At 46.2% G+C, this 14,233-nt stretch overlaps 1 protein-coding gene across 2 annotated transcripts in view; it reads right to left on the bottom strand.

The window, feature by feature from the left end:
• LOC126536864 (cell adhesion molecule Dscam1-like) overlaps nt 1-14,233 on the bottom strand; it is a 185,463-nt gene that overhangs the window by 10,465 nt on the left and 160,765 nt on the right. For both annotated transcript variants that reach the window (XR_011893812.1, XM_072287776.1), the window contains exons 13-19: nt 8,407-8,580; nt 7,308-7,458; nt 5,172-5,320; nt 4,550-4,681; nt 3,519-3,677; nt 2,611-2,681; nt 1,137-1,377 (exon numbers count right to left, since the gene is read on the bottom strand). Coding sequence is in view for 1 of the 2 variants with exons in the window: in XM_072287776.1 (XP_072143877.1) it covers nt 1,137-1,377; nt 2,611-2,681; nt 3,519-3,677; nt 4,550-4,681; nt 5,172-5,320; nt 7,308-7,458; nt 8,407-8,580 (1,077 nt within the window). In the remaining variant the exon portion in view is untranslated. The remainder of the gene's footprint in view (nt 1-1,136; nt 1,378-2,610; nt 2,682-3,518; nt 3,678-4,549; nt 4,682-5,171; nt 5,321-7,307; nt 7,459-8,406; nt 8,581-14,233) is intronic.

The following is a 14,233-nucleotide window of genomic DNA, read 5'->3' as shown; positions in this document are numbered from 1 at the left end:
GACAGGACATGTAATGAGGAGGGAAGATAACCGATGGTCATTAAGGGTTACAGACTGGATTCCAAGGGAAGGGAAGCGTAGCAGGGGGCGGCAGAAAGTTAGGTGGGCAGATGAGATTAAGAAGTTTGCAGGGACAACATGGCCACAATTAGTACATGACCGGGGTAGTTGTAGAAGTATGGGAGAGGTCACTGCCCTGCAGTGGGCGCAACAAGGCTGATGATGATGATGAAGATGCAGAAAAAATGCAAAAATAATCGCCAGAAACATCATTGCCTTTTTACGAATGATGGGCAGAAAACTTGATCAGCGTTAGGCAGGTTCAATTTCTTGAAAAATTGTGGTTGCGGTTATACGTATATCTAGCGCCCCTAATTCGTCGTTCAGGCTTGAACACAATTAACCACATTAGACACAAAAATATATTGCCAGAACGTTGTTGCCTGAATGTGCGAGAGTATGCACCGAGATTAAAAGGACAGTAAATTAAGCGAAGCTCTAAAGTGGCCTAAGATGTTTAAGTACTCTGCAATTTTTTTTGTTCTGTGGCGGCAAAAAATTTGCTACATGTGAAGAAAGTAAAGGCCAAAGTTTCTCTTCTTGTACTTCGTGCGCAGATAGAAATCTGGCACGTCAACATTGCGTCACTACCTTCAATCTATTTTCGCGTATTTAGCCTGTTTCTACGTGGAGAAAGTTTTCATATCTCATTAGATTGAGTTTTCGGTTCCTTTACAATGCGATGTAACCCTTCTTTATCAACAAAATGCTAGTTATTTCTGAGAAGACGCTAATCCCCGTCGATTACGTCATGAGCAGCTAGTGCGGGAACCCGAAAGGTGGCGTCACCGTCTATATTTCGTTTTTCGGCGTTCACTGGCTTATCAATTATTCACGCGGGCTAACACTGACGTTTTCAGTGTGCCCAGTAGTGTAATTTGCAAACGTAGCATTCATTTAGCGTTTCTCTTTTAGAGTCCCATTAAAAACGAAACCCTCCCTGTCATCGACAACTGGTTGCACACGGTGCTGTATTCTCCAACTCGCCCACGTTTTATACACCAGAATGAAAAATGCGTGGCAACTGTTTAGCGCGTATGTTTTCCAGCTACGGATTTTTTGTCGCGTGTCCTCACCGGCTGCTAGCGTGCGCACGGAGTGCGTCCTGGACGGAGGCCCCGGTCCCTTGGCGTTGTATGCCTGCACGAGCACCTCGTAGCGCGTGTCCCTGTCCAGGCCGGAGAGGACGCCCTCTCGCTCGTGCAGCGTCTGGTAGCGGAGGGGCTCTGGCGATCCCTCGCGCCGGTAGGCCACGTAGTACCCGTCTACGCGGCCGCTACCGCCGGCCCCCGACTGGGCGGGGGAGGACGAAGCGTCCTGGTTGCGTAGAGCATTGAAGCCGTTTCAATCAATCAATCAATCAATCAATCAATCAATCAATCAATCAATCAATCAATCAATCAATCAATCAATCAATCAATCAATCAATCAATCAATCAATCAATCAATCAATCAATCAATCAATCAATCAATTTCCATTTCGAGGAAGCAGAGGATGTCAAGAAAAAGGAAGCTGAACACAACGCAAACTTAGAAAGCAAAAAAATAAATAAAGGAAGAACAGGTAAAAATAAAACTCAACACGCGCATATACAGAGTGTCCCAACTATCATGCACCAAGATTTAAAAATATGCAAATGCCACGTAGCTCGAGAGAACCAAGGTAATGTTATTCGCTGTCGCTGTGAGATACTCAGATTTTTTGCATTCCGCCTAATTACATAATTAGTCTTAATTACTCAACTTCTGAAATTTTATAGTTAGAGGAAAAGTTTTAATGAGGAAATTGTAGAGCAACGTGAGAAACCCCCGATACAGCTTTCTGTTGCTCAATACGTGCTACATAAGCGTGTTTTTCCGAGCCTTAAAGAAGCCCGCGAATACACCAAAATTCCTCGCGACTGGCCGCTCGAGGCATTTACGTGTGTTCGCGGGCTTCTTTCACGCTTGGAAAAACACTTTTATGTAGCACGTATTGAGCGACAAAAAGCTGTATTGGGAGTTGTTCATGCTGCTCTACAATTTTCTCATTGACAACTTTCATCCAAATTATAATAATTGAGAAGTTGATTATTTAATGAAAACTAATTATGCAATTAGGCGGGATGCAAAAAATCCTCTGAGTATATGTAAGCGACGGCAAACAACATTACCTTGATTCTTTCCAGCAACGTGGCATTTGCGCATATTTAAAATATTGGTGCATGATAATTGGGACAGCCCGCATCCCGGAAGACAATATTCGATATATACATTACAGAAAAGGGAGAGCACAAATCGGCAGTGCAGTACTAGTGAATAAATAGGTATGAGAACATGCAGTGATTCTTACATACAAGAAATATGACTGTGCGTCATTATTTGCTATCGCAATACTTTTGCAATTTGTGTTAATGCTCTTTAATACTGCATATAGACAGCCGTTTTACATTTATTCTAACTTGTATTTGCCAAGTGTGTATTTCATGCAACGGAACAAGCAAGGCCCTCTGGCAATATCGTTAGAAATAACTTGTGTTCGTATTACCCGTAGAACGGCGTTGTGCTTACCTCAAACTTTATCGCGATGCTCCTGGAGTCGATTGGCGTCAGGTGAACACTCGTGGGTGCATTGCGAGGGGCTGCAATGGCCGATGTAAATGAAATAAAGAAAACGGGGAGGTAACGGGGGATTGCTGCTGTGGTTTTCCGTAGTTTGTCTTGTATACAGTGATTGACGCTGTCAAAGCATAGTTTCATCCTTCACGTCGAAAACTTTCAGGAAAGGACAAATGTCGCACACCAAGGACGCGACAAGGAGTTGGCATTGACTCTGCTGCTGGTATTGTGGGTGCTACTGACTGGCACAACGATACGGGCAGCCTTAAAGCAATATAAGCAGCTACAGAGCTAGATAGTTCACGTCAATGACGTCCAAGTGGTTGGCACGTCTACGTCGTAGCTAACAGAAGATAACTTATCGAAGCCAATAATGTTCCGCTCTCTCTCTTTAAATAAATAAATAGATAAATAAATAAATAAATAAATAAATAAATAAATAAATAAATAAATAAAACAGTGACAATTGCGGGTGTACTTTATTCTGTGCATGTACCGATCACCTGCTTGCTTTTAGAGTTCCCTCGTCACCCTTTGTTGCTATCTACTGCATTATCTACTGCATACACTTTGTTGTTATCTTACTGCATTATTGCACTGACAATTTAATTTATTTCCTCAATTCTGTCATTTTCCTTTACCGTGTTTTGTGGGACAGCGGTTATAAAAAAAAAATTCGTGTAGAATACCATCATCGTGGTCGTAAATAGCATATGAAGCGTCAACGTTACTAACGGCCACTATCGTCACATTTAAGTGAGCCTTATTAACGTATATTACCGCCAAAAAGTGCATTTAGAGCATGAGAAAACGGTGTCTTAACCGTCTAGGTCGTTCAAACCGATTGGTCTCCGACTCACGTTCGTCGTCCGTATGCACCTCCAGAGGCGAGGTGTAGCCACCGGGACCCAGGGCGTTCTCTGCTCGCACCGTGAACAGGTACGAAGCAGAGGGCACCAGTCCGCGCACGGTCACCTTTGTCTCGGTGCCGGACACCGCCACGCTGTCCTCCCACGTGCCTGCGCATGAGTCACTTTATAAAGCCTGTATAGAGGATTTAGGTCACATGACTCCGCGCTGACCAGAACCTCTTCTAGCGGCAGCTCGCGTGTTATGTGGGTGGTGACGATAATGACAGTAAAGTTATGAGTTATGACAGTAAATGTGCGAGTAAATGAACACCTGGGTCAAACTTAGCAGCTCTGAGAAGGGCTAGTATGGTCAGTAGCTTTAAGAAAAATGTTAGTAAAGAAAAGAAAACAGGATAATAATAACAAACAATGTTATGCGGAGTGATGAATAGCAGTGATGGCAAAGGTGACGAGTGGAAATTGTGGCATAAACAAATGCAAGCATAGTCCGACATCTTGCACAGAGGACAACATTAGCCTAAAGTAAGCCGCATACCGTGATAGTCTGGCCATGCATCGGCCTTGCTATTACGGTTGCATAAGCTGCAGTTGCCGGGAAGCGTGAGAAGCAGTCAGGGACCTTCGAATGCTATCGCGTTCCGCTCTTAAAGGCGATGCTTAAGCGTCCTCCGAATTTTATTTACCTTACGACGGAGCTGTCTAACACTTAACTTAGTACAGGAGCCAAGATGTTGCTGAATAGTAAAGTTAAAGGAGCTCACAAAAAGGACAGATTGAATCAGAGACGGAGTTCTAGCATATTCACGATGGTCTATTTTAGATACGGAGCGACGCAAGCGCGATTGTTATATTCTTTTTCTTTTGTTCAACGATGTTACCGCAATTGCACCTCTTCTATACTATAGTGCATTTATATGAATGAACATAATTGAAGCCGTAGGCGATAAATGATTGAAATCAATGAAATTAATGTTATTCTCTTTGAGATGGCGTTCTCAATATACACAAAAATGACGAACCTTCCTTATTCGTCCATCGCAGCAGGTACTGGGATATCGGCAGGTTCCCGTTAAAAGGCTCTGTCCAGGTGAGTCGCACATACCTGCTGGACGCCTCGTTCACTTGGAGGCTGTCGGGTACTCCGGGCACGTCTGGCAGGGGAAAGAAAAAGGAGACAAAGAGAGAGAGAAAAAAAGCTTCTTTTGTGAACAAGCATGCTTGACCTCAAGATGGGTTTATAAGAATGATGACCCTAGCTTTTAGTGTATCCTAGCGATAAAGAAATTATATGGTGTAGTTTTACTTTACAAGCACTAAGTACACCCTTTACGGGTGTAAGGGTTTACGGGTGTACGGGTGTAAGGGTGGGCGTTTTAGACAGATTTGCACCCTTAAGGACTCGGGAGGGTGAAAATCGGATTGCAGTGTATATATGAAGAAATGTCGGATGAAGCGTAGCATAAGCTTTACCGCAAATTCATTAGGCCTAATTGCCTCCCCCCCCCCCCCCCCATGGCGGTTTAGACAGGTGTAATGTAAATTTCAATTGTGTGCCATTGCGGCATAAATTTCTTCATTAGCCCGTGATTTTGGCGCACAAGGAGAGCGTTTACAAATGACTTGGACAAGGGGAGCTCGTACCTTGTACGATAAGCTGCACGTTGTTTGTGTCCTCTCCGTAGTCGTTGGAAGCGTGGCACGTGAACACGGCGTCATCAGACTTCTGGACGTTCGTGATTGTCAGCGTTGATTTCGGTGTCTTGACGTCAGTGTGATCAGCTTGTGAGTATCTGGTTAAGAAATGCAGTGGCCACGTAGGTGCAACAAAATTGTATTTGAATTCTTAAATATCCTTTGCTGTTTGCTATTTCAGCAACTGGGTGCACAGTACACGGCTTCAACACGATTTAATTGACCAACTCCTGCGGTGTTAAAAATGTGAGCAGCATATTCCGTCTCACATTAATAAATTAAGAAGTGATCATACAGTAGAGAGGTGGCATAAAGTTGAGTACTTTCACATAAAAAAAAAAGAAATGATGACTTTAGTGAATAGGAATGAAGAATTAAAACATTGACACAATAATGTTGTCGCCAGTAAGTAGTGATAGGAGCACTGCGAATACCTGCCTCTCCAATATAGCTGTAGCGAAATTTCTTTAAAGTGGGGAATTCTCTGAGCTTTCACTTGGGACTTGTGAATGCCGAAATATTCTGAATCTACATTTTAAGCTAAAGTATAGTGCAAACGTTTCGCCAGTTAACTTGATATATCATACCTAAACCTTGACGCAAGTGAACAGTTACAGAATTATGCGCGCCTAATTGCATCTGAAATGCATGCCCAACAAACGCATTGAAGTGAGGTTAACAGATAATTCAAGGAAGCTAACGCACTTTCTCTACGATCCATAAAAGTTCAGCGTACGACACGAACTAGAATGCACGCTTTTTGTTTTCTGTTTTTTGTATGGACTTAAATAAGGCAAGTAAACTGAAAACAATACACGGGCAGGTCGAAAAACTTTGTTACCAGTAATTTGCTTAGCGGGAAGGTATCAGAACTTACGAGCAACAATTCCTAACGTAGAGCACGAATAAAAGCTATGTTATTTTGTGCCCAGAGCTTGCTGTTTAACCCACTGATATGTTTTTACGCTCGTCGTGAGAGCAGGAGACGCAAGCTTCTATGTTTGCATACCACATTGCTGTCCCACGCTGGTGCCATTGTTTCTCATTTTCGCTAACACTGCAGGGCTCTTACTAAATAATATAGATAGGGTAAATGTAGAGATTAAAGCGCCAGAAGACAGCTATCTACACTTGCAGAAGTAGCAAGAGTATAACTGTGATGAACTTGAAGGAGCCCTCATGTATGAACGGAGTTGCTGGCAATAAATCACTATCGCGGGTTAGCCTTCGTGGCCTTCAAATCCTTGTCGTAGTTTTAGCCATCAGATTGTTGCTCTCTGCTAGATACTCACAGTCAAGCCCAACGCGGCTTTGGTAGGCCTGACTTATTTGTATTTCCTTCCGTGCTCCCCTTTTCATCATGACAAGTTTCAATGTCGACTTCACTCGGAGGTCGTCTGTGGCTCAACTTTCAGTGACGACTCCCAACCTTGAAGGGCATAATAGTGTTGGAGGTGTGGTATCATTGGCCAGCTCTAGATGGCGCCACCGCATTATTAGTGATGACCTTTCTCCGACTATTATTTCCTTTCTTTCATTTTTTTTTGTATCCGAAGTACATCTGGGCCGCTATTTTGTAGCGATGCCTTATGCCTTATTCTATGCTATTCTTATCATCCACCACACACGGCCGCCTGATCCCGTTGATAATGTGGGCAGACCGTCGCTCTGACCACTGGCCAAGCGCGAAAAGCCTGGAAAAGCATAGAATCGGAAAAGGCATCGCTACAAAATACCGGCCCTGTTTGACTTTTGTTCGATTCCTTTTTTATCTGAGGCACGCCTGTTTGCGACGTCGAAACGAGCCTGTCCAACGGTTGTCGTGTTCCAAAGTGCGTAGAAATATGCACGGAAATTTTGGTGGAAACTCGAGGAAGTTGAAAGAATGAAAGCGCCCGCGGTCTTTTGAATTAAAGCAAAGAGAAACAGAGAGATGAGAGAGTCGAAAGACGGAAGAGTGACAGGCTGGTCAATGACAACAGGAAATCAGCTTTATACGTTGACTAACACGTGTGTACTAACACGTCTTATAAAAATTTCACGCGCCCGTTACCTAGTATAGAACTGGCTATGCATAAACGCTACCTGTGGTCACCCAGCGCTGCGACAGGCACTCCGTCCTTGAGCCACCAGAGACGCATGGGCGTGTCTCCTGCCTCAGGTTCGCACTGAAGGTGTACCGTGCTTCCCCGCTTTGCCGATGTTGTGGACTCCTTGGGCGAGAGACGGGGGCTGCCTGCGCAGTAGTAAACAGCGTAGAATGGCTGACATCATCTAAGGATGCTCTCAGAGTTTCACAGCATGCGTTTCTGTCCACACTTTCGTCTCGTGAGTTGCTTTTAAGAGCGAATGATTATTCAAGGGATACAAAACAGTCGCAAATGAGAGCACAGGGTATTACCAGCGAACTCGATAGGAAACGTAATGTTCTTGTTCCAGTTTCCACAGTTAACATTCAAGATTAACATGCCGCACGGAAATAGTTTAGAGTATGTAGTTATTATCGGCTTCTTTTTATTCGGTGAGGTTTCGTGTGTCTTTCCACGGGTGGTTCTAGAAAATTTAGCTGTTCCTAAAATGTGGCATCTGTTAACCATAGAAAGAAAAATTAGCAACTGGAAAATGGCATTACTGGCAACATACTTCTCTGTCTCTATGTTTCCAATAGCAAGATAATTGTATAATAAGCAACACCCTCGGTAGCGCTACCTTCCTAAATTTGTTTTCAGAAGAAAGCGCCAACAGACGTTTTCGGAGGAAGCAGACATGCATGTTCATACACGCTGACTGTGTGCCTGACTTGTATTATCCGCCAAAATCTGCTCGCACTTTGTTTCAAAAACTTAACGATTTGGCCAAGATAGCAGCTATTTTATGATAAACTGAAGCCGATTTCTTTACTTTGCCTGCCTGGTTTCGAGTACGTTAGACTATCTGTGCCTCGTATGTACAAATAACACACTCCGACATACTCAGACATGCACTTCGCTCCTGTTTCCAATCCCGCTTTTCTTCTTCTTCTAAGTATCTCTTACAGAGACTATAGAATACGAGTTTGGCGGCATATCAGGATGCTTATGGCTCTGGCGCATGTAACTACAATAAAACTGTAAGTGCCCCGAAACTAATCATTAAGTAATGGTGGGGTACAAGAATGCCGCTGTGTGTCGTTGCTTCCACTCACTGCGCACGGTGAGCCGGACCACCTTGGAGAGCTCGGCGCCGACGCCGTTGGAGGCCTCGCACAGGTAGAGGCCCGCGTCGGCCGTCTCCAGGCTGCGCACGCTCAGGGAGCCGTTGACCAGCACGTGCACCCGGGAGCTGCTCACCAGCGCGCGGTACGGGCCGCCATCCCAGCCTGCAATCGCGCGGGATTCAGGGAGGGAAGATGTGAGCGATCTTGAGGTGACGAGGAATGCCGGCCAACGAAATTTTGGAAGACGAGGATCGAGGTAGGAAATAATAAGTAAAGCAGTGACTTCCAACAGTTTTACTCTCGAACTCTTGGCGTCCATGCATCGGTAATAGGGTTATCTGTATATCTTAAGAGTTTTGAAATATCGCTTGCGGGAAACAGCACAGTTTCACTCATTAATAAGTCGAAGAGATGATATTACTTCCGCTAGAAAACCCAATGCATTAACCTCATGAGCAATCATATTAGGGCTCGCGTTGTAATTTACGAACTGCAATGTGTGCTCTCGACCAGTTCTGCACGTTGTCATTTGCTCTGTTATACTGGAATTATTGCCCTTGCGGTGACGATCTGGCGAGGCTTGCTTCCAAGCACTATGCTCATCGTCATTAAATCCTTGGGGATGTAACGAGAAGCGCTGTAACGTAAAACTATTCCAAACTTTTCTATTCTAATTCTGCAATCAGCCCACCGCGATTTGTCAAAAACCTTCCTTCACTTGTCTGTCACGTCGTCACGTCGCGTCACGTCGCGTCACGTCACACTATCGTCACGAAAACCGCGATAGCTCCCCATCTGATTATGCATAATTTGACTGAACAAAACAAAATTAGTTATTTCTGATTCCACGCCTTTTTGGCATTAGCCCTCGGCTATTGGTCAAAAGTTTTCGGGCTGCACCCACTTCACTTGCCTGTCACGCGACGTCACAAAATTGCAAAAACTTACCGCGTCAAAGTGACACGTACGCGTTAAAGATGCATTAATATGCCGAACAAAACTGAATTTTCTTCTGAATAGCCGCAGGCTGCCCCGTTGCGGAAGGAATAAAAGATGGCTACCGCGGATCGCTCCGGCATTGGCTACTCGCCCCTGCCGGAGAGCATGGGTTTATTTGCGTGTAATAAAGCTTTTTGCGTCGCCGTGTAACGTTTTCGAGAACCTTCGGCACGTTTACAGCCTCGTGCTGCCAACTCGTCTTTGTTGAGGATCCGTTTTAGCGTCATTCTTAAGCTTCCGTTGCATGCCGCCGCGATTGTCGACGAGCCACCGCAAGCTAAGCAAGAGAAAGCGGACCAATCGCAGACGCCGGCACCATCCTCTTCATCTGGTTATCAGTATTCAGTGCAATGGCTCGGCCCCATCGAATCCCTCTCCCCTTGAGCATGCTCCTCGCCTCTTGTGAGCCAATTAGATAAGACAAGCCGGTCAGTGCAAGCAATGTTATTCGTTTTTCAAGCAAACAAAAGTGACCTCCTATGAACGAGGGGAGCATTTGATTGGTTTGTTCAGACAACTCCACGAGTCAGCGCCCGATGCTTGCGTCGGCGGTTACGCAAATTTGACGTCAGGAGATTGGAATAGAAACATATTGGAATAGTCTTACGTTATACGGCCAGGGCACTGTGAAAACGGCTCCTGCTACGACGCACAATGCCATGTTTCCAGAACGTTCTCTTGCAATCATACTGTTTTTGTTTTCTGTTTTTATGCACCAAAATTTTCAGTCGTCGATGGAGGAGACGCCGACATTTGGGAAATACTGCGGCTTCTTGACACAAGAACCTCACACAAGATGTTGACAAGATTACGCTTCTTAACAATTCGTGTAGAGTTGGACATACGGCCGTTGTATTTAGGCTGCAAATAATGTGCTGCATTTAATGTGCCGCTGGTAATGCCGCCATTTCTTCCTGAGATCACACATGATTAAGGGAGGTGAGTTGGATGGAAGAGGTGATCGGCGCGGCTTTCTTGATATAAAGATTGATTGTTGGACACAGGACAACCAATAGTCCTGTGTCCTTCACGTCATTCGTCAGTTGTTCGTACGCGCTGTATAACACACGTAATCATGTCAGACCAACTGTCAGCACATCCTTATGAAGTATTTTTATACCGCCCTACATATCGGGACGTGATGTGATGCAGGCTTGTGGTGAGTGCCAAGCATCTGAGCGCATATTGGCAAATTCGTTCGTGCAATACAGTGACTCGTTCTGGCTTATCCTTAGATGCAACATATTATTAGCGAATTATACTTAATTTTTCTTCTAACTTGTTAAAACACCCAAAGTAACCCATAGCTCTTTCCCACGCAACAGACCAGGGACGTTTTCCGTAGCTAGTTTCTTCCTCCGCAAGTTGAGAGCCCGAGACTAATTCTTTTAGTGATTGCGTAGCAAGACTTAACGAAAGGGAACAAAAATCTATCCAACTTTGCTCTTGTAAGTTCTTTCTAAGAATGAATTGTCCGTTAGCGCCTTAGATAGCTTGTCCCTATCCTCGCTATAACTTCTGGCTTGTTAAATTGCTGGACCCTGCTGGGCCCCACATGGTATGCGTCCTTGCACGTTTTCTCTTTTCCCCCAGCCATCCCCACCTTTCTCCGCTTATTTCCTCCTCCCTCCCTGCCTCCCTCCCTCCCCCTTTTTTGCGTTTCATGCCATTGCCGTCTCCTCAGTCTTTCCGCTGCGAGCAGATCCCAAAATGATATTCCGCGCGCACGGCGCAAACAGACGCGCGACGCCGTTATATATATGCGCATATCTTAAACCGTATACAAGCAAGCAAGCAAGAAAGAAAGGAAAGAAGGTAAGAAAGCAAAACAAATTTATGGCCCGAAGGTAGCGGCACCCGTTATTCCGCGCTGAGGCTCGACATTCGGGAATCTCTCACTCCGGGTCATTCTCGCCCTCTCCACCCTTCTCGTTCTAGTCGTGGAAAAAAAGCGTCGCGTGGCGACGGTGCTTCTGCGTCTGTCTGCGCGAGCTCGGCGCTTGCATTCCGGGACCGTCTTCGGCTGCCTCATCGTGAATCCTCACCCTCGGTCGTATGTCGTTGCTTTCTGTGAAAAGGAAAATAGAAAAAAAAACGTTTGTGCCTTTCGCGGCTTTATTCGTTTTGTTTCGTGCCACCGCTTTCTTGTACGAAGGCACTGCCTGCATGTATACTGCAGCTTTTGGTCCCAGTTTTACGTCGCTCCGTCTTGCTGCTGCATGCAGTCCGCAGTACTCACTGCGCCTGCCAGAACCCTCCCCACCTCCCTCCGCCCCGCTTTTTTTTTGTTTGTTTGCTACGTCTTTGTGCGCTTAGCGCATTCCGGACGCCACGTGCGCGCTTGCTTCTCCCGCGTGCGCGACGCACGTGCGCACACAGACGCACAAAACCAGAAGAAAGAAGCAACACAAACACACAAACAAAACAGGCGCACACAAGCACAGGTAATCAGAGCGATACACAAGCAGATATAACAAGGCACGCAAAGAGAGAGAGAGAGAGAGAGAGAGAGATAAGCACACACGCACGCACACGCAGACACACACGCGTGCCCACACACACAACGAGAGAGGAACAAACGTAAAATTTGAACGTTCAGCAATGGCCGCACTTCATGAGGTGCCTCGCCTGGCACAGCATGCCCGAACATCTTTGTTTTTGTCTTTACTGCTTATTTGCGCTTGCGGGTTACGAGAGAACGCTGGATGAGGAAAATGTTTCTCCGTCGTTTTTTTTTTTCTGCGCATTCAGATCATACGGCCTCATCAGGCCTGGGAGAGGGGGGCGGGAACACTTTGCGGAAATGAGGGCATGCTATGAAAATGGGAGCAAAAAAATGAAACAGAAAGTAAATATACACACAAAAAAGGAATTAGAGTGAATGAGTAGGAAAAAGGGTGAGGCGATTCAGACGAGTCGGGAAAGAAAGGTGAGAAGAGAAAAGGCGTGGCGAGTAACGCGAAACGAAAACTTCTGAGGCGGCGTCTTACGAAACGACTTGCGCTGGCTCGTCGCTGCCGTTTGAATAATAATACGCGGGAGCAGGTGGCCCATTTGTTTGCGATGACGGGGGCGCGGGGGACTCGGTGATTTGAGAAAACGTGGCATCGTCGATTCAGCGGTATCACTAGCTGGCACGCGGCGCGGCCGCACTTCCGCTTCGATTTTCCCTGCGTTGGGGGAACAATCTATGGTGACCCCCGACGCATATTTGATTGCGCTTCAGGCCAGAGGCTGCTCTCGTTTGAACTCCTCAGTCAGTTTTGTGGGTGCATGTGTTTTGCTTAGAAAGGAAAACCACAGAATACTTTAGTGCAACAGTTCTGACTGTTATCGTTTTCCTCACACCACTATTGCACTTTCGCGTGACGTCGTTTCCATTTCGTAGAAGAGAGCGTTTCATGAAGTCATTGCCACTTCTGGAGAACTTCCCAGCAAATAAAACGCGAGACTGGTGGAAGAGTTAAGCCAGCAGTCAATGCGCAATGTTGCCTTATCTTGATAATTTTACGATGATTCTCATGAAGACCACTTTGCGGTGTTTACGGTTATAGCATACTAGCGGGGAGAACGCAGATAACGCGTGTGTGCACGTGTGCGTACGCCTTCCTTCACTGTCAGCGTCCAGATACCGTTAATTTGCTTCGCTTTTGTTCTTTTCTCGTAACTGCGCCATTCTTCGCTAATCCCTCATTGGGGGTTTGAGCTAACTTTTACGCCAGAAAAGCGGCGGAACCCATCTCACGATGACTGTCGATGGTTATGCCTTAGCAGTGAATCAATATAGCGACAAAACATATTGCCACCGTTGAAACGAGATATGTATGAGGCGTGTAATGCAGCGGGACTCCTCTTTCGCACTTCCCTAAGGACACTCGGCGCAGTGAGGCACCGCTGCCGCGAAGCCTGCAGATAGCCTCCGAAATGAAAGGCGTTCCGGTGCGTGCGAACGTTGAGAAACGCGTCATGCGGCACCCGGGCTCCTCTCCCGCACTACTTTCTGGACGCACTGCGCCATCTAGTGGCGCTGCAAAGAAGTCCGCGCTTAGCCTCCGAGACGAGAAGCGTGGCATGCCGGCGCCTGCGAACGCTGACAATCGTTCCCTCTCTTGCCCCACACTCAGTGGCGCATACTGAGTGAATGAAGTTGACGAGAGGTTCATTGAATAGCGGTACATACCCAGTGCATTTATGGCACAGTTCACTAAAGTCTTGGCTTGAAAGGCGTTCATTGAAAGCGGCACATATTCGGTGCTTTCATGGAGCAGCCTACTAATGCGTCACGATGCTGTCCTTAAGGAACCGCGATGACGTGGGCTCGAATCCAATGAGCATAGGACAAATGTAAGGGAGTTTTTTCGTCATAGCGGCACATTCCCAGTGGCACATAGTTATACAAGTTCGCGTCAAATACGTTCATTGGTGAGTGACACACCTACTGGCACATACTCTGTGACCCAACTTGGCATCACAGAGGTTCATTAAAGACCAGCACGGACAGAGTGGCCCATGCTCAGTGCTACAAGCCGGCGTCAAAGAGTTTCCTCGAACAGCGGTGCCTACCCAGTCCCGCATCTACGGTGGTCCATGCCGACGCGAAAAAGGTTCGTTAAAGAGCAACACGCATGTATACATTGCCACATACTCCGTGACCCAAGTTGGTCCGATGGTTGGTCTCAAACCCCGTTACATCAGCACAGCAGCCCAATGCGCTAACCATTTGATCACGGAACACCAAGTGACCCAGGTAGGCGAGAAAAATGGTTAGGTACAAAGATATGTACAAGTAGGCGCAAACGCACATATACAGATAACC

The sequence above is a fragment of the Dermacentor andersoni genome, chromosome 4 (assembly GCF_023375885.2).
Source record: "Dermacentor andersoni chromosome 4, qqDerAnde1_hic_scaffold, whole genome shotgun sequence".
Classification (NCBI taxonomy): domain Eukaryota; kingdom Metazoa; phylum Arthropoda; class Arachnida; order Ixodida; family Ixodidae; genus Dermacentor; species Dermacentor andersoni.
The sequence above is the reverse complement of the archived record's forward strand: the minus strand, read 5'-3'. Positions and strand labels throughout refer to the sequence as shown.